General features: G+C 52.5%; 1 protein-coding gene and 1 pseudogene across 1 annotated transcript in view; one reads left to right on the top strand and one right to left on the bottom strand.

Annotated features, from left to right (window-relative positions):
* The window catches only part of LOC136570728 (uncharacterized), a 2,607,743-nt pseudogene that overhangs the window by 1,380,836 nt on the left and 1,207,044 nt on the right, over positions 1-19,863 (top strand).
* Positions 1-19,863, bottom strand: part of LOC136570729 (uncharacterized) — a 2,347,277-nt gene that overhangs the window by 1,232,615 nt on the left and 1,094,799 nt on the right. Inside the window, 1 exon segment of the mRNA XM_066571173.1 lies at positions 659-1,748. Coding sequence (XP_066427270.1) covers positions 659-1,748 — 1,090 coding nt within the window.

The following is a 19,863-nucleotide window of genomic DNA, read 5'->3' as shown; positions in this document are numbered from 1 at the left end:
AACCAAACACCACTATAATTTCTCAGACATTTTAACCAAAAAATTAAACTTTAATAATATCCTTTAGTACTCTTAAAATATTAACATTATTTTTAAAAATTTAATTGTGTGTGGGTGGTTTTATTTGGATATTGATTTTTGGATTGTTTGTGTTAGATGATTTTAAAAAGGAATTGAATCAGCAGAGAAGGTGGCACTCTGCAAACAGAACTGTCTGAAAATGAACGGGACAGAAATCAGTAACTCGGAAAGTTTTATTTGCTACCAAATACACCCCACACACCCAGCCCCACACAACCCCCATCCCACCTCTCCAAAAAGGGATCACACTTCTGCCTGTCTCCTCCCAAACCCATCTAAGCCTGGTGGGTCTCGAATCGAGGGGGTTTGGCATGGAATTGAGGTTTTCTGAGGTGGGAATGAGCTCTTTTGGGGTAATATTGAGCTGTTTTCAGTGGGATTAGGGTTGTTTTGAGGTGACAGATCCATCCCTTTTGGCTTTTGGAGTGCAAAGAGATGGAGAAGAGAGAAACATTAAGGTGAAAAAAAAAGGAAAACAAGCCACGTGTGCTCCTAACATGGACCACAGGGAATGTGGCTCACCAGGGTTGTGCCCAAAGTGCCTCCTCCAGTGGGGGATGGAGCTGCAGCAGCGCACGAAGCTCTTCCCGCACTCGGGGCACTCGCAGGGCTTCCCTTACCGGTGCCTCCGTTGGTGTCGGGTCAAGTTAGAGCTGCAGGAGAAGCTCTTCCCACACTGGGGACACTCGTAGGGCCTCTCCCCAGTGTGGATGCGCTGGTGAATGATGAGGTGGGAGTTGTGCTTGAATCCCTTCCCACAGCTGGGGCAACGGAAGGGCCTCTCCTCTGTGTGAATCCGATAGTGCCGGAGGAGATGGAAGCTGGTCTGAAACCTCTTCCTGCATTTATCACACTCGTAGGGCCTCTCCCCAGTGTGGGTCATCTGGTGCCTGATTAGGTCCGATCTCTGGCTGAAGCACATCCCACACTCCCCACACTCGTAGGGTCTCTCCCCAGTGTGGATCCTCTGGTGCTTTATAAGGTCAGAGCTCCTCCTGAAGCTCTTCCCACACTCCCCACACTCGTAGGGCCGTTCCCCAGTGTGGATCCTCTGGTGCCTGATCAGGTTGGAGCTAAGCCTGAAGCTCTTCCCACACTCCCCACACTCGTAGGGCCTCTCCCCAGTGTGGATCCTCTGGTGCTTTATAAGGTCAGAGCTCCTCCTGAAGGTCTTCCCACACTCCCCACATTCATAGGGCCTCTCCCCAGTGTGGATCCTCTGGTGCTTTATAAGGTCAGAGCTCCTCCTGAAGGTCTTCCCACACTCCCCACACTCGCAGGGCCGTTCCCCAGTGTGGATCCTCTGATGCTGGAACAGGTTCCCTTTGTGTCCAAAGCTCTTCCCACATTCCACACATTGGTAGGGCCGTTCCCCAGTGTGGATGCACCGATGCTTCACGAGGGTGGAGTTGCATTGGAATCCCATCCCACAGTCGGGGCAGTGGAAGGGCCTCTCCTCTGTGTGACTCTGATAGTGTCGGAGGAGATGGGAGCTGGTCTGAAACCTCTTCCTGCAGTGATCACACTCGTAGGGCTGTTCCCCAGTGTGGATCCTCTGGTGCCTGATCAGCTCAGAGTTCCACCTGAAGCTCTTCCCACACTCCTCGCATGTGTGGGGCTTCTCCCCATCATGGAGCTGCTCATGGAGCACCAGCTCCGAGCTCTGGCTCCATCTCCGGCCGCCTTCCCGGCCCAGGCTGGCTCTTTCCCCCTCACATCCCCGCCATCTGCGTTTGCAGCCCCTCCTCGTGCGGCATCTCCGGGGCTTTTCCTCCCTGTTGGCTTCCTGCGCTGTGGAGCCACTCAAAACGGCCTCTGCCACCAGGTTCTGCCGCGGGCATTTGTCCTCCCTGCTCTCCATGCTCAGCTCCTGCTCTGGGGGAGGAAGGACAAGGACAGCATGGGATTTGCCTCCGTGCCACAGGCAAGGGCAACGAGATCCCCCCAGGCATCCCCGGCAGGACAGCACTGCCACCCCCCGATGTCCCCCCGAGGGGCCTTTTCCGCTCAGCCTTGGACTTCTTCATTTTCCAAACATCCCCCCAAAAAACCAACCCAGGACCCCCGGGATATCCAGACTGGGCTCCCCCTCCCCGCTCACCAGAGCCATGGGGGGCGGCGATGATCCCACAAGTGGGGGCTGCGAATTCAGGCAGGGCTCGAGACCGCGTGGCTCCCGCAGCTCAGCCTTGATCGGCCTTTGTCCCTCCTCTTCCATCCCCGCTCCTCCTCCTCGCTAACCCCACCTCCTTCTCCTTCTCCCCGCCTCCTCTTCCATAGCCCTATCTCCTCCTTCCTAACCCCGCCTCCTCCTCCCCCTCCATCCCTGCCCTCCTCCTCCTGCTCAGCCTTGATCCGCCTTCGTCCCTCCTCTTCCATCCCCCCTCACCCTCCTCTCTGTTATCCCCACCTCCTTCTCCTCTTCCATCCCGCCCCTTCCATTCCTCCTCCTCCTCCTCCCTAACCCCACCTCCTTCTCCTCCTTCCATCGCTGCTCTCTCTCCGCCTTCATCCCTCCCCCTCCTTCTCCCCCCTTACCCGCCTCCTCCTCCCCCTCCATCCCTGCCCTTCCCTCCCTCCTCCTCCTCCCCCAGCAGCAGCCACACCCTCGGTGCCCCGTTCCCGCAGCCCTCGCAGCCCGCGGCAGGAGCGGCGATGGAGCCGGGACAGGTCGGCATGGGCAGCGCGGGGCTCTCGGCTGCTCCCAGCCGCTGCAGGCGGGGGGAACCCGGCCCGGGCCAAAGGAGAGGCAAACTGGGCAAACTGGGGGCTGCACATCCAAACTGGGCCTTGCTGGGGACCCTGCCTGGCCACTGCCAGCCCTTGGGGTTCCTCTCGGCACATCCGCCAGGGGGGAACGCACACAGGCCTGGGGGATCCCAGCAGTGGCAGCACTGCCAGGGACTGGGCTGCACTGGGATCGGACTGAGAGCGACTGGGGCTGTACTGGCTTTGTAATGACATCATACTGGGATCGTACTGGGAGTGACTGGGGCTGTACTGGGTTTGTACTGACATCATACTGGGATTATACTGCCATACCAGGGCAGATTGTGATCACACTGATGGATACTGGGATCATACTGAGATCATACTGAGATCATACTGGGAGCGAGTAGGAGCCTGTGGGGGGCAGTTAACACCATGTTATGGGCAATTGGGATATACTGGGAGTGACTGGGATTATGCTGAGAGTGACTGGGAACAGCTGTGAACAACTGGGATCACACCAGGAGGAACTGGGAGTGACTGGCTGCATGTTGGGGGTGATTGGAATCTGCTGGGCTTATACTGGGATGAACTGGGATCATGCTGGAGCTGACTGGGATCATTCTGGCAGTGAGTGCCACTACACTGAGACTGACTGGGAGTGCTTGGGAGCAAATGGGATCATACTGGAAGGAACTGGAAAGACGAAGGAGGGAACTGGGCTACACTGGGACATACTGGGAGTGACTGGAACAAAAGTGAGGGTGAAAGAGAGCAACTGGAACCATGTGGAGCACAACTGGTTCAGACTGGCGGGGACTGGGAGCACACTGGGCTCATCTCTGGATCATACTGGGAGGGACTGGACTAATACTGGGAGGATCTGAGAGGGACTGGGAGCACACCCTGCACATCATCCCCCAGACTGGGCCTGACTGGGAGCAACTGGGAGCATGCTGGCAGCAAATGGCATCATACTGGGACTGACTGGGCTGATCCAGGGAGCAACTGGAACCATACTGGAGGCAGCTGGGACCATACTGGGAGAGATTGGAAGCAACTGGGATTAAACTGGGACCCCACTGGGAGGGCTGGCATGTGACTGGGATCAAACTGGAGCTTACTGGGATCATATTGGGGTTGAAAGGGAGCGACTGGGATCACACTTTGGGCTACTGGGAGCAGCTGAGGGAAACTGGGATGATGCTGCAAGCAAACTGGAGGAACTGGGAAGGACTGGATGCCTGCTGGAGGCAACTGGGATATACTGGGCATGACTGGGGGATCATACTGGGATAACTGACACCTTACTGGGGCCACGGGCAGTGCCTGGAAATGACTGCAGACATGCTGGGGGCAACTGGGATATACTGGGAGTGTCTGGAACCATACTGGGGGGACTGGAACCACACTGGGAACAACTGGGACCATGCTGGGGAGAACTGGGACCACACTGGGGGCAACTGGGAGTGAGTGGGACCATGCTGGGAGGCACTGGGATCATATGGGGAGTGACTGGGAGTAGAGCAGGGGCAACTGGGTTCAACTGGGACCATACTGGGAGTGTCTGTAACCATAGGGGAGTGATGGAAGCACACTGGGAACAGCTGGGCCCATGCTGGGAGCAACTGGGATCACTCTGAGGGCACTGGCATCAGACTGGGAGTGACTGGGAGCAACTGGGATTAGACTGCAACGGACTGGGATCATACTGGGAGTGGCTACAATCATACTGGGATTATACTGGGTGTGAATGGAACCTGACTGGGGCTTACTGGGAGCTACTGGGCCCATGTTGGGAGGAAAATGTGACCCACTGGGAGCAACTGGGATCGGCTGGAAGGTTCTGGAACCATGCTGAGAGGACTGAGACTACAACTGGGGCAACTGGGATCATCCTGGGAGCAACTGGGGCCACCCTTTGAGCAACAGATGGAAACTGGGATGATGCTAGAGGAAACTGGGAGGAACTGGGAAAGACTGGGATCATTCTGAGGTAACTAAAACATACTGGGAGTGTCTGTAACCATCCTGGGGGCACTGGAACCACACTGGGAACAGCTGGGATCATGCTGGGAGCAACTGGGACGATGCTGGGGGAAACTGAATCTACCCTGGAGGCAACTGGGCACGACTGGGACCCTGCTGGGAGGGACTGGGACTATTCTTGGGGCAACTGGGATCATCATGGGAGGAACTGGGAACATCTGGAATTATGCTGGGAGCAACTGGGATCACACTGGGATCCCAGTGAGAGCAGCTGAGTCCATGCTGGGTTACACTGGGATCTCATTGAGAGCGACTGGAATCACACTGGGATTGACTGGGAGTGGCTGGTTTTGTGGATTTTGGGGGTTTGGATTTTGGGGGATTTTCTTGGCATTTTGAGGGGGAGTTTCTCTGGGGGTGGTTGGGAGTTTATTGAAATTTCTTGTGGCTCTTTTTGAATTTTGGGGGTTTCACTGGGATTTTGTTGGGATTTTTTGGGATTCTCAGAAATTCCTGGGGTTTTATTGGGATTTTTAGGAGATTTTGGGGCATTTTATTGGAATTGTGGTGGCATTCAGAGGGATTAATTGGGGATTTGGGGTTTTTGGGATTTTTGGTGGGATTTGGGGGGGTTTGGGTGTTGCCAGGATTTCTTTGGATCTTGGGGAAGATTTTGTGGGACTTTTTCTGGTTTTGGGGACATCTTTGGGGGATTTGTGTTGTTTAATCAGGATTTTTTGGGATTCCAAAGGATTTTGTGGGTTTATATTAGGATTCTGGGGTGTTCTAATGGGATTTTCAGAGATTTAATTGGGATTTTGTGGGTTTTATTGGGACTTTCGGGGCTTTCAAGGAGATTTTGGTGCCTCTCAGCCCTTCCCCACACCCAACAACTCCAAACAAAATCCCCCCAAGTCCAAAAAAGCCAGCCCCAAATCCCCAAAAACCCTCTCAAAACCCCAAAATCCCCACAAACACCCCCAGACTCAGTGGGGCCGTCCTGGATCAGGGGCACCGGCCGGTGGAACAGGAGCCACTTCAGGGGGCCCTGGGAGCTTTTTGGGGAGGGGGCACCATGGGAGACCCCCCCAAAAACGGGGGGGGAACCCCTGCAGTGTCCCCTCCCCCCGAAACCCCCAGACCCCGGTTCAGGGTGGGCCTGGGACCCCCCGGGACCCCCAAATCTCCCCCGGGACCCCTCCAGGAACGCCCAACCCCGCAGAGCTCCCCCAGTGTTAGCCCAGAACCTCTCTGGACCCCCAAACCCTCCCCAGGACCCCAAAAACCTCCCCAGGACCCTCAACCCCCCCAGTTCTCCCCAAAATTCACCCCAGACCCACCTGAGACGCCCCCAAATCCATCAAACTGCCCCAAATCCCCCTCAGACGCCTCAATCCCCCCAAACCTCATGAAATCGCCTCAGACTCCTCGAAATTCCCCAGACCCACCTCAGAACGGCCCAGATCCTCTCGCAATCCCCCAAAATCCCCTCAGACTCTCCCAATTCCTCTCAGTTCCCCCTAAACCCACCTGAGAACGCTCCAGACGGTCTCAAGCTCCCCCCAAAGCTCCCTAAAGCCCCCTCAGACCCACCAAAGCCCCCTCAGACCCCCTCATTCCCCCCAAACCCACCGCACAACCTCGTGTTTCCCGTCGATGCCCCTAAAAATCCCCAATTTCCCCTCAGACCCGCCCCAAACCCCCCCAGTTTGCCCCCGGCCCCACCTCAGCTCCGCTCTCCCTCAGAATCTCGCGCCTCCACCGCGTGTGCGGGCTCCCAGCAATGGCGGCGCGGCGCGCCCCGCCCCGAACCAACCAATCAGCGCGCTGCACATCCCTGAACTAACCAATCACGGCGCGGATCCCCTCAGCAAGGCCCGCCTCCCCCCGCCGACCCAAGCCAATCAGAGGCGAGCCGGAAGCGGCGCCCCCTTCCCCACCGCCGCCGGGACCCCCCGGGCTCGGAACAGGAGCGGGAGGGGCCTGAGAGGGGATGGGGGGGGGCGGGGGAGGGTCTGGGTGGGTCTGGGGGGGCTTTGGGGAGGGGTCCGGGGGTTTGGGGGGGTCTGGGGAGGGGTCCTGGGGCACTGTGGGGGGACCTGGGGGGTGCGGATGGGTCCTAAGAGGGGTCTCGAGGAGGGGTCGCGAGATATGAGACACTCATGCCACAGCGTAAGCTGTAAGAGAAAGAAATTTTAAGAGCTGTTTTGGTTATTTCAGAGAAAGTTTAAAAGGGAGAAGCTGCTGTGTGATGTTATGATCGATTTTTGGTGCCAGAGTCCAAGGAGTTTAGGGCTGGAAATCCCAGCCCCACTGGATCCAAATGAGGAAATCACCCGGCCCTGTCCAACCAAGGTGTCACGTTGGTGAAATTAAAAGGCAAAACACGGTCCATAAGATAGAAAGGAAAGTGGTACTGTCTCAAGAAAACCTCTTAAGCAAGCCTGGCTGCACTTTTTATTCAAGAGAAAAGCAAAGTTCAGGAGAAAATGAAAAGTGTTTTGCATGGCTGATCAAAGACATCTGGAAGATTTTGAAGAAAGCCCAGCAAGCTGCTGCAATTGATAAAGAAAGATTAGTGCAGAGCAATTTTCTTGGAGATTGCCAGGAAAGAGCAGAATAGCAGAGAGCAGAGAAAGGGATCCACCCTGAGGTGTCTTGTCCATATCCATGACTGACTCCAACAAATCCAAGAATATCCTGAGCTGGAAGGGACTCACAGGGATCATGAGTCTGACTCATGGCCCTGCGCAGGACATCCCACCACAGGTCTGAGAGCCTTGTCCAAACATTCCTTGAATTCACAGGGGCTGTGACCATTCCCTGGGGAGTCTGTTCCAGTGTCCAGCACCCTCTGGTCCAAATCTGATGAAAACTGCACCAGGACAGAGCCCAAACCCAAAGACTAAGGAAAGTCAGGAGACCCCTTGGTCTGAATGCACTGAATGTCCCAGCACCAGACCCATGATTCAGAATGGGCAGTCATCAATGCAAGATTAACTAATTGTGGGAGTCAGAAATAAGGTGAAGTGATATAAATTGAGGTTTTTGGCCTCACTGAAAGGTGCAATGGCCACAAGCTTTCAACGGAGGACTCACAGGAAGAAATGTTAGATTTCCTAAAAGGCCAGTTGAGGTTTTGGAGGATGGAGCCCACCAAGACCTCCAGAAGTAGGAGAGGGGCTGAAAGGATGAAGTCAGCAGGGACAGAAATGGGAGAAAAGCCACACTTGCCAAAGAAATTCCAGAAGCAGTGATGGCAACAGCAGCACTGGCTCCAGCTTCCTCAGCTTCTTCTTTAAGGTGGGAAAGGAGGAAAAGGGGGGGAAGATGTTCTTAGAAGGGAAGGCTTGGCACTGATGGGGCTGTGGACTCCTCACCTGAAACTCCCTGAAACTGTGACACTGGCTCAAACCACGGCATTTTTTAAAAGCTAATTTTCTTGAGAGCAAAATTTTGAGTCTTGAAAGTGATCTCAGGCTTCACACCTTATCTGAGAAAGTTTTTAAACAAACACTGAAATTCTCAGTGACATGACTCCAAGAACGGAGATACAAGGGTAGGCATTGAGAACTCCTTGATTCCCCTGGATCATAATGCATCTTAGGATCAGATTAACAAAGGAGGAATGGATTTAGGTGCTGGCTCAAGTCCAACATTCATTAATATTTGTGGGTGTGGATGTTGTGGCTGCCCCATCCCTGGAAATGTTCCATGCCAGGCTGGATGGGCTTGGAGCAATCTGGGATGCTGGAAGGTGTCCTGTGGCAGGGGGTGGGACTGGATGAGCTTTAAGATCCTTTCCAGCCTGAACCATTTGGGGATTCTGTGATTCCATGAACACGTCCACACCCAGCCTCACTCCAAACCTGTCAAGCAGGGACGGGGGGTTGGCAGTCCCCAGACAACAGTGGGCAGGAGGAGAAGAAGCTGGCACGGATTAACTGAGCTGCTCTCCACAGAAAGAGCAGCAAGGGGGATTCTCAGCCAGGACCAGCCACAGAGGGAGTGAGCCTGCTCCTCACCCTCCTGTTTAAACACAACCTCTGCCCTCAGCTGCAGTGAGAGTGTTTCACCCTGTGCGAGTCTCCCAGGGAAGATCTTCCTCTTTGGGAAACTGCAGGTGGAGTGGATGCTTTGAAGAGGTTCAAACCTCCTCTCTCTCTCCCATGGAAGGTCACTGTGATCACTGTAAAACAGAGCTTTCAAGTTGTTGGAGCCTAGCCTGTGACTTCCCCACTGTTTTTGTCAGCACCTGCACACACCAAATGTTTCTATGCCTAAAACAGCACTACTGAGAGCTCAGAGTGATGCTGTAGAGAGGATTTGGGGGGAGCCTGTGCAGGATAGCAAAAGTGCAGCTCAGTTTCTGGCATATTTTTGGTTAAAAATCATCACATGCTGAAAGCAAAAGTCAGAATTGAACCAAACAAAAATGCATTTATCATCCACAAGTCTAAGATCCTGCAGAATCAAGAAGCTTTCCTTGCCCAGCTTTGGAAAGATCACTTCTCTGGCCTAAACCCTTCTTATGCTTCTTGTTTCTTCTTTATTTCCTATTTTTTTTTTTTTTTAATTCTTCTTAGGTCTTCAGTTTCACCGTGCTCATCCCTTGTTTTCCCCAAACCAGGATTTCCCATTTCCAAGCCCTGGGAGGCTGCGAGGAAGAGGAAGATGCCCCGGGACACTGAGGCAGGTGAGGAGGAAGTCAGTGCCCCTTTCCCCTCTGTGCTGCTCCATCTCCCAGCCCAGCACGGCCCCCGGCTGCAGCACAGCCCTGGGGGGATCTCGTTGCCCTTGCCTGTGGCACGGAGGCAAATCCCATGCTGTCCTTGTCCTTCCTCGCCCAGAGCAGGAGCTGAGCATGGAGAGCAGGGAGGACAAGTGCCCGTGGCAGAACCTGGTGGCAGAGGCCGTTTTGAGCGGCTCCACGGCACAGGAAGCCAACGGGGAGGAAAAGCCCCGGACATGCCGCACGAGGAGGGGCTGCAAACACAGATGGCGGGGATGTGAGGGGGAAAGAGCCAGCCTGGGCCGGGAAGGCAGCCGGAGATGGAGCCAGAGCTCGGAGCTGGTGCTCCATGAGCAGCTCCATGATGGGGAGAAGCCCCACACATGCATGGAGTGTGGGAAGAGCTTCAGGTGGAACTCCGAGCTGATCAGGCACCAGAGGATCCACACTGGGGAACGGCCCTACAAGTGTGGGGAGTGTGGGAAGAGCTTCAGCCAGAGCTCCAGCCTGATTGTGCACCAAAGGATCCACATGGTCAGAAGCCCTATGAGTGTTCTGAGTGTGGGAAGAGCTTCAGGCGGAGCTGTGACCTGATGGGCACCAGAGGATCCATGATGGGGAACGGCCCCATGAGTGTGGGGAGTGTGGGAAGAGCTTCTGCCGCCATTCCCACCTGATCTGCCACCAAAAGATCCACACTGGGGAGAGGCCCTACGAGTGTCCCCAGTGTGGGAAGAGCTTCTCCAGCAGCTCTCACTTGACCCAACACCAATGGGTCAGGAGTGATCGATCTGTCACCTCAAAACCATTCAAATCCCACTGAAAATACCTGAATTTTAATCCAAAAAGGCTCAATTCCACCTCAGATTGCTTGTTCCCTCCTCACAAAAACTCGGTCTCAGGCCAAACTCACTCCGTTCCACAGCTGCCAGAGTGAAATTGAGTTGGGAGAAGACTGGGAGAAGTGGGATCTCAATTTGGAGCAGTGGGATGGGGATTGTGTGTGCCTGGGTGTGTGGGATGTATTTGATAGCAAATAAAACTTTCTGAGTTACTGATTCTGTCCCGTCCATTTTCAGTCAGTTCTGTTTGCAGAGTGCCACCTTCTCAGCTGATTCAATTCCTTTTTTAAATCATCTAACGCAAACAATCCAAAAACCAATATCAACATAAAACCACCCACACAAAATTAAATTTTTAAAAATAGTTTTAATTTTTTAGGAGTACCTAAGGATATTATTAATGTTTAATTGTTTGGTTAAAATGTCTGAGAAATTATAGTGGTGTTTGGTTTTGTGTTTAGTATATTTGTAATATGAATTTTTACTAAGGTGTGTTAGATTGTATGTTAGTTTTTTAGATATTTTTTATCTCAAGTATATTAGCCATCGAGTTAAAACTTTCAAAGGTTGGTATATAATTTATTTATATTTATTGGTAATGTTATAGTTCTTGTTTTTTGGCTTGAATCATAGTTGGAGTATTGTAAGTAAGAGTTGAAATTACTATATTTCATTTTCATTCTAATTATTTATTCTAATTATTATTTATTTATTTATAATGTCATTCTAATTTTTTTAAGATGATAGGAAGGAAGTTCAAGGGTAGGAACATTTTTTCCTGGCTGGGAACTGGAATTCCAGACCCTGGGAGTGTGTGCAGGACCCCACAGACTGGGATCAAATATGGGCTGGGATCAAATATGGGCTGGGATCCTATGGGTTGGGACTTCACAAAGTGGGACCATATGGATCAGGACCACACAGACTGGGATCAACTGGACTGGGATCAAATATGGGCTGGGATCACCTGGACTGGGATCACGTCGATGGGGATCCTGTGGATCAGAACCCTCCAGACTGGAATAGCCTGGAGTGGGATCAAATATGGACTGGGACTGAATGGACTGGAATCCTATGGACTGGGACCACACACACTGGGATCACTTGGACTGGGATCCCAGGGACTGGGACCATATGGATCAGGACCACACAGACTGGGATCAAATATGGACTGGGACTGTATGGACTGGGACTGTATGGACTGTGATCCTATGGACTGGGACCACACGGACTGGGATCAAATATGGGCTGGGACTGTTTCTGAAAGTAACTTTGTTCTATAGTTTTTATTTCTGTCATTAATTAAGCTTGTTAAAAGGCTGCTTGTGCTAAAGTGCCTGCTTGGGTGGGATAACATCCAATGCACACAGGATGAGGACACCTGTACAGATCTGCCAACTATCAGCACTCCCCGTCTGAAGGCAGAGTGCACCAAGGCCCAAAAACTGGAGGTGATAAAGAGAAGGAGCCAAAACCACAGCCAAGAAACACACATGCTCTGAAAAGGCAGACCCAGGGAGGGGCCATGTAAAATCATTCCTGGAATATGTAAAGTAGTTGATGGATATGCATGAGGCTCTATGAATATGCACCAGGCTGATGTAAGGGGAAAGGTATTTCAGGGGATCCCCGAAGGTAACAGGGTGCTCCTGGCTGAGTGCCAAGATGCACCCGGCCGTAATAACCTTTGCTCCATGGTCCTGGTCTCCCATTGTCCCTTATTAAACTTTGTACATTTTCACAGGAGAGTGAACGTGTTTTTCACAGGCAGCTTCACAGAAACTGGAACACGTGGGGGTTCCCAGGAGTGGGCACCGCTGATCCAGGGCATGGAGGTGCTGCCTGCAATCGTCCATAACCGCCCATAAGGAGCCTCCAGGGCTTTACCCTCCATGAGCTGCAGCAGCCGTGTCGGGAAAGGTGACAAGAGCCCGTGGAATGGTGCTTGTTGCAGGCAGATTGGCCACTTGCAGCTCTTCAAAACTCCACAGCAGCAGATAAGCATTGTTTACATTTTGTTCCTGAGGCCTCTCAGCTTTTCAGGAGAAAAAATCCTAAGGAAAGGATTTTTCATAAATAGATGTCAGCGACATGTCACCTTTTTTTTATTTTAGTTAAATTAAAAAAAAAGTGTTTGTAATTCTTTCTGCTCGACTCATGCAGAAGAAAGAACAAACACTTGACAGGTTATCTGTTGCCAATCAAAGCCTCAATCAAGTGCTGATGTGGAATGATCAAGGAAATTCTTCACCTGTAGAACATAAAATTCTATCATATCACTAAAACAATCTTACAATATAAGAAAATGCAAAAACAATGCAAAGAAAGTTCAAGTCTGAACAGCTGAGTTTCAGAAAAACTCCATTGACTGAAGACGTTCCTCTTTGACATCTCTGAAAGTCCCTTTTGGTCCTGAAACAGGTTGCAGAATCCTGAAACAACAAATTGCTAGAGAGAATCCATCAATAGTTATCAGAAATCCATTGACAGTCATCAAACAATTTTGAGAAAATTTCAGGAATGTCTTGGCCACTTTATTGAACCACTTGGGCTGAAGCTAATTTTTGACTCTTCAGTGCTTTTGAGCTGCTACTAGCTCTTTCAATTCTTTTTATTTAATTTTATTTTTTTTCCTTCGGAAAGAGCAGCAGCAGCAGAGAGCCTGAGAGGCCCTGGGGAGCCCTGGCCCTCTTGGAAGGATCAGGAACCCCAGACCTGGCCCACAAAACGGTGGCCCAGGACCTGATGGGGCAAGCAAAGGCCCCAAGCCCAAGAGCCGGCTGGGCGGTGGCCCTGGCCCGGGGAACTGAGCCAAGCAGCCCAGGCCCAGCCCGCCAGGTGGGGTCTGTGTTCTCACAAACCTGCACCCTGCTGCCAATGCAATGGCAGAATGAGTGACCAAACGCTTCCTCCTCCCCGAACCACTGGCCCATACCAGCAGTGGGGGAAGAGAAGCTGTCCCGAGAATCATCATCTCGGATCTGGGGATGTTTTGTCCCCACAGCAAGCGAGCGATGGTCGCTTTCCGCTGTTCCCTCTGCCTCTGCAATGCAAATGCAAAAGGTGTTCCTTCCATCTGCCTCCCAGTCTGGGGACCAGAGGCAGAACTTTCGGGAGCCACCTCCCCCTGGCCACTGGGATGCACGGGGGACGGCAGGCACCCCTGGAACCCGCAAGGGGGGAACCACCGACCGAACACCCACCAACCTGCCAAAAACGCTGAGTTTGAAAGCAGGCAGTCGGGCTGCGCCTGCACTCAGCTACCGAGCTACGCCTCCTCCACAGGAGAGGCCGGCCGCCGCAGCCGCTCTCGCAGGGGCAAACGGCTCAGGACGGTCCGAGCTTGGACATGCCACCGGTTCCAGGACAGCCTCTGACGCAGACACAGAGGACAAAGTCCCCAAAGGCGGCAGAACCGCCAGGGCGGCCGGTGGGGGCAGCAGGGGTGCACGGGACAATGCTGCTGTTGTGTCGCTCAGCTCCGGGAGTGGCAGCACAGGCGCGAGCTCTGTCCCTGCGGGAGGGGATGGCGGGGACAGCACGGGGTCGGCAGCAGCTTCTGCCCCTGGCTCTGGGATCGGCCGCAGAAGCGCAATCGCAAAATCCGGCGGAGTCCGCACGGGAGGTGGCGGAACAGCCGGGGGGGGCGGCACCGCTTGCCGGTCGCTGTCGTCGCTGAGTGCGTTGCCTTGCAGCACAGGCGCAGCCGCGGGAAGCGGTGCTGCTGAGATCGGCCGCGCAGGCGCAGGCAGGGCCGCTGCAGCCGGAGACCCCACAGGCTCTGCTGGAGGGACACCGGCTGGAGGGGCCGCACGCACCCGCGGGGCGGGCTGGGGTGGCCCTGCGGGCTCGGCAGGCGGGGCCCCGAGGACCGGTGCCACCCGCGGTGCTGAGCAGGGCAGGGTCTATGGGCTGGGCGGGGCGGTGCCTGTGGGGCCGGGCGGGGGGCACAGCCCACTCAGACCCCCCCGAGGGTAACGAGGGGGGGAAAAATGGCTCCGTCCGAGCATGCTCCAAAGACGCAGGAAAAAAAACAACTTTGGCTGCAGGCAAAATCTCACCCCCGCTGCGAGTCAGCGGGGCTGGGAAGCAGCAGATCGTCCCCCTCCAAAGGGTCTTCTCCCGTGAGAACTGGGGGGAATGGGGCTTGCCCCCTGCAATCAGCAATCCACTGAAAGGACGCTGCTCTCCGTTTCAAGACCAGGAAGAGCGTCCTGAACCCGGGATAAATCCTGGGCTACCCCAGTCCACGGTCCAAGGCGGCTTCAAAAATGGATTCCATGCATTCCCATATGAACATATCAAGGGCATAGAGCACATTCATAAAAAACCCACAGAGCTTTGCCCATCAAAAAAACTCATAGAAATGTCTCTCTACCATAGGAATTCTGTCCTCTTCACCCTATTTTTGTCAGAGGGCAATAAGTTTCTCCTCTGAAGGGGAGAAATGAACCTCTGCCTCTGTGGGGACCCTCCCCCACATTTGCAGCCACAATCTGCGAAGGGCAGCATTTTCAGGAGGGGAAAAGCTAACAGAACCTTGTGACAGTGTCCAGCACTCTCTGGCCAGCTGCATGGTGCTGCTAGGCTTTCCGGACATCTTTTCTGGAGGCTTTTCAGAAGGTTCCCTTTGTGGTCAGCCTTGCTGTGAACCCTGTCCAAATCCGGATCTTCAGTTCTTCAGCTCCTGGCTAGAATCCACTTCTGTGGTCACTTGTGAGGTGACCATCAATGCCACACACTTGGGGTTTACCCAGTGTAGCAGCTCCTCTGGGCTCTCACCAAGTGATGAATCTCCCTCAGTCACTCAGGGTCACCATCTGTGACCGTGGTCACAGGGGTTTTCAGGTGAGGGAAGAGATGAGAATGTTGACTCCATGTTCAGAAGGCTTGATTTATTATTTTATGATAGATATTACATTAAAACTATACTAAAAAGAATAGAAGGAAAAGTTTCATCTCAGAAGGCTAGCTAAGCTAAGAATAGAAAGGAAAAGAATGAAAACAAAGGTCTGTGGCTCGGACAGAGACTGCCGTGACTGGTCACTTATTCCAAACATCCCCACGAGACCAATCACGGATCCACCTGTTGCGTTCCACAGCAGCAGATAACCATTGTTTACATTTTGTTTCTGAGGCCTCTCAGCTTCTCAGAAAGAAAAAATTCTAAAGATGGATTTTTAATGAAAAGCTGTCTGCGACAGTCTTGTAGCCACTTATAGGTGGCATCCCTGCCCTGATTGCCTGAGGCATCATGGGCCCATCGAGCTAGGAACAACTCCCCCTTGTGTTGCCAATCTAAGTCTATCTTTGACACCTCTATTTTTGCTGCCTGATCTACCTGCTCGTTGTTTCAGTGTTCCTCATTAGCCTGACTCTTGGGAACGTGGGCAACTACATGGTGGACTTTCACAGGCAGCTTATCTACCCTGGTAGCAATATCTTTCCAGTCATTAGCAGACCAGATTGGCTTTCCCCTACGCGGCCAGTTGGCCTCTTTCCACCTCTCCAGCCATCCCCGCAGAGCATTGGCTACCATCCATGAATCAGTGTAGAGGTAGAGCTTTGGCCACTTCTCTCTCTCAGCAATGTCCAGGGTCAGTTGAACGGCTTTGAGTTCTGCAAGTTGACTTGATCCACCTTCTCCTTCGGTAGCTTGTGCAACCTGTCGTGTGGGGCTCCATACGGCTGCTTTCCACTTCCGGTTCATTCCCACAGTGCGGCAAGAACCATCAGTAAAAAGAGCATATCGTGTATCTTCTGCTGGCAGTTGGTTGTATGGTGGGGCTTCTTCAGCCTGTGTCACTTCTTGTTCCCCTTCATCAGTGAGACCAAAGTTTTCACCTTCTGGCCAGTTTGTTATTATTTCCAGAATCCCAGGGTGATTCAGGTTTCCAAGATGGGCGCGCTGTGTGATAACAGCAATCCATTTACTCCATGTAGCACTGGTGGCATGGTGCATAGAGGGAACCTTTGCTTTGAACATCCACCCCAGCACCGGTAGTCGGGGTGCCAGGAGGAGTTGTGCTTCTGTACCAATCACCTCTGAGGCAGCCTGGACTCCTTCATAGGCAACCAAGATTTCCTTCTCTGTGGGAGTGCAGTTGGCCTCAAAGCCTCTGTAACTTCAGCTCCAGAATCCCAGTGGTCGACCCCGAGTCTCCCCAGGCACCTTCTGCCAAAGGCTCCAGGACAAGCCATGGTTCCTGGCTGCAGAATAGAGCATGTTCTTCACATCTGGTCCTGTCCTAACTGGGCCAAGGGCAACTGCATGAGCAATCTCCTGCTTGATCTGGGCAAAGGCTTGTTGCTGCTCCGGGCCCCAGTGGAAAGTGTTCTTCTTGCGGGTGACCAGGTAGAGAGGGCTCACGATCTGACTGTACTCAGGAATGTGCATCCTCCAAAAGCCTATGGCACCCAGGAAAGCTTGTGTCTCTTTCTTATTGGTGGGTGGAGACATTGCTGTGATCTTGTTGATGACGTCTGTAGGAATCTGACGCTGTCCGTCTTGCTACTTCACTCCCAGAAACTGGATCTCTTGAGCAGGTCCCTTTGCTTTGCTCTTCTTGATGGCAAAGCCAGCTTTTAGGAGAATCTGGATGATTTTCTCCGCTTTCTCAAACGCTTCTGCTGCTGTCTTCCCCACACAAGGATGTTATCAATATACTGCAGATGTTCTGGAGCCTCACCCATTTCCAGTGCAGTCTGGATCAGTCCATGGCAGATGGTGGGACTGTGCTTCCATCCCTGGGGCAGTCGCTTCCAGGTGTACTGCACGCCCCTCCAGGTGAAGGCAAACTGAGGCCTGCATTCTGCTGCCAGAGGAATGGAGAAAAATGCATTGGCAATGTCTATAGTGGCATACCACCTCGCTGCCTTGGACTCAAGCTCCTACTGGAGCTCTAATATGTCTGGCACGGCAGCACTCAGTGGTGGAGTCACCTCATTCAATGCATGGTAGTCCACAGTCAATCTCCATTCTCCTTCAGATTTTCACACAGGCCAAATGGGGCTGTTGAAGGGTGAGTGGGTCTTGCTGACCACCCCTTGGCTCTCCAGCTCTCGGATCATCTTATGGATGGGGATCACAGCATCTCGAGTGGTTCTATACTGTCGTCAATGCACTATGGAGGTGGCAATTGGCACTTGTTGCTGTTCTCCCATCAGGCGTCCTACTGCAGATGGATTCTCAGACAGCCCAGGCAAGGTGTTCAATTGCTGGATGCCCTCTGTCTCTACAGCAGCTATCCCAAATGCCCACTTGAGTCCTTTTGGGTCTTTGAAATACCCACTTCGAAGGTAGTCTATGCCCAAAATACATGGGGCCTCTGGGCCAGTCACAATAGGATGTTTCTTCCACTCATTCCCAGTCAGGCTCACATCAGCTTCCACCAAAGTGAAATCCTGGGATCCTCCTGTCACACCAGCAATAGAAACAGACTCTGTCCCCACATGTCTCGACGGAATTAATGTACATTGAGCACCAGTATCAACCAAAGCTTTATACTCTTGTGGTTCCAATGTGCCAGGCTAACGAATCCACACAGACCAGAAAACACGATTTTCCCTGGCCTCTACCTGGCTAGAGGCAGGGCCCCTCTAAGCCTGGTTATCCTTCTTTCCCTGGGCAAATGTCTTGGATGTTCCTTCAAGGGGATTGGACATGTCATCATCATCATCATACCTGGTGGTTCGGCTATGGGCAACTGGACCTGCTTTTTTCCTGGTGGCTTCCTTCAATTCACGCACCCGTCGTGCCAGAACAGCAGTAGGTTTTCCATCCCACTTCCTCATGTTTTCTCCACAGTCACGCAGGTAGAACCACAGCTCTGTTCGTGGGGTGTACCTTCTCTGGCCATCTGGGGAACGTCTGCCTTGGATACCAGAACCTCTGATCTGTACTGCCGAGATTTGGAGAAGGTCTTCTTTAATCTCCTCTCTGAGCTTCTTATGATTCTCTTCTATCTTATCCTCTAAGTTCTGCAGACGTGTTTCTACCGCTGCAATTCTGGCATGTGTTGGGCCATGCACAGCATCTGCATGTGCTCGGAGCTTCCTTGCCATATCCAGCACAGTCTCATCCCTCTCATCCTGCTTCATTATGGCTAGGGCAGAAGCATATTCGTGTGGCCCAAGTTGCACAAGTTTCCGTCACATCACAGATGTGCATGGCACCAGTTCTGGGTTCCTAGTTGTCACATCATCTGAGAAGATAATCTCTGCCACTGCCATCTCTCTCAGGCGTTGGATCCCTTGCTCTATGGTCTTCCACTGTGTCTGTTGCATATAAAGATCATCTGCACACAGGTATCTTTGTGCAACACTTTCCAAGACCCGTGCCCAGAGGCTGTGAGGGTTTGCCCCCCTCATCATTCCTTGGTCAATGACAGGATCATGTGACAGGGATCCCAAATGCCTCGTTTCTGTGCCATCCAGAATTGTAGCCTCGCCTGCAGCATCCCAGAGACGGACTAACCAACGAATTATGGATTCATCAGGTCATCGGGTGTAATCCTTCCGTAGGCCACGAAGGTCCTTCAGGGAAAAGGACTCAATATTTGCATCTGGTCTTGCACCTGCTGCTTTGACTCCTGATTTTATGTCAGGAGGCATTGAGGTTCCTTCTCCTGCATCATCATCATCATCATCATCATCCACTGGTCGATTGGTCTTGTCCGTGCATTTCCCACTTCTAGTACTGGTAGCAACAGCCATTGGTTTAGCTGCTGGCTTAGGCTCACTATCTGGTTTGGCTGCTGGCTTTGAGCCTGTGGTGTTGGCTGCAGCCTGAGGGACTGGGACAGCTGCTGATTTATCTCCCTGCCCCCCTGCCTCCGTCTGCTGTCCTACAGTCTCCAACAGAGTGCGATAAGCATATGCCAGGGCCCAGCTCACTGCAATGACCTTTCTCTCCTTAGGCTCATCCTGGTATTTCTCTTTCAGATATTTCCCCACCTCAGCTGGGTTCTGAATTTGTTTATGGGGAAAATCCCAGACTATAGGGTCAGAGAATTCCTTCAGGATTTGGCCCATATCCTCCCATTTCCCACACCCCTCAGGATGTTCCACGCCTGGGTCTACTCCTGAGTCAGGGGCCTCATCAGTCTGTCTAGAAATCTCAGCCCTCATTCTGGAGAAACAGCAGACTGTATAGAAGAAGGCTACCAGATTGAATACAAGAAAGATGGTTTCTTTAACATTCAGGGGAAACTGAACATCCTTTACTACTGATGCAACCGATTCATAGGAGAAGAAGGAAAGCAAAGGCTGAAAAGCCTCATTCCCTGCTGCTCCTCCTCTAACAAACTGGACAAATAACCATAGCCAAGAACCATTCATACCTGGAGCAGACCCCAACATGTTTATAAACTTCTTGCACATCATTGCCATCAAGCCCAGCAGGATAGCTATTCTGGTCACTGCCCCTCTACTGTAAAAACTACGTATGAGGGACAATACTAGAAATATTTCAGGATAGGAAAATAAACCTAGGGACCACAGAGGTATTAA

This window comes from Molothrus aeneus, unplaced genomic scaffold, assembly GCF_037042795.1.
Source record: "Molothrus aeneus isolate 106 unplaced genomic scaffold, BPBGC_Maene_1.0 scaffold_36, whole genome shotgun sequence".
Lineage (NCBI taxonomy): Eukaryota > Metazoa > Chordata > Aves > Passeriformes > Icteridae > Molothrus > Molothrus aeneus.
The sequence above is the reverse complement of the archived record's forward strand: the minus strand, read 5'-3'. Positions and strand labels throughout refer to the sequence as shown.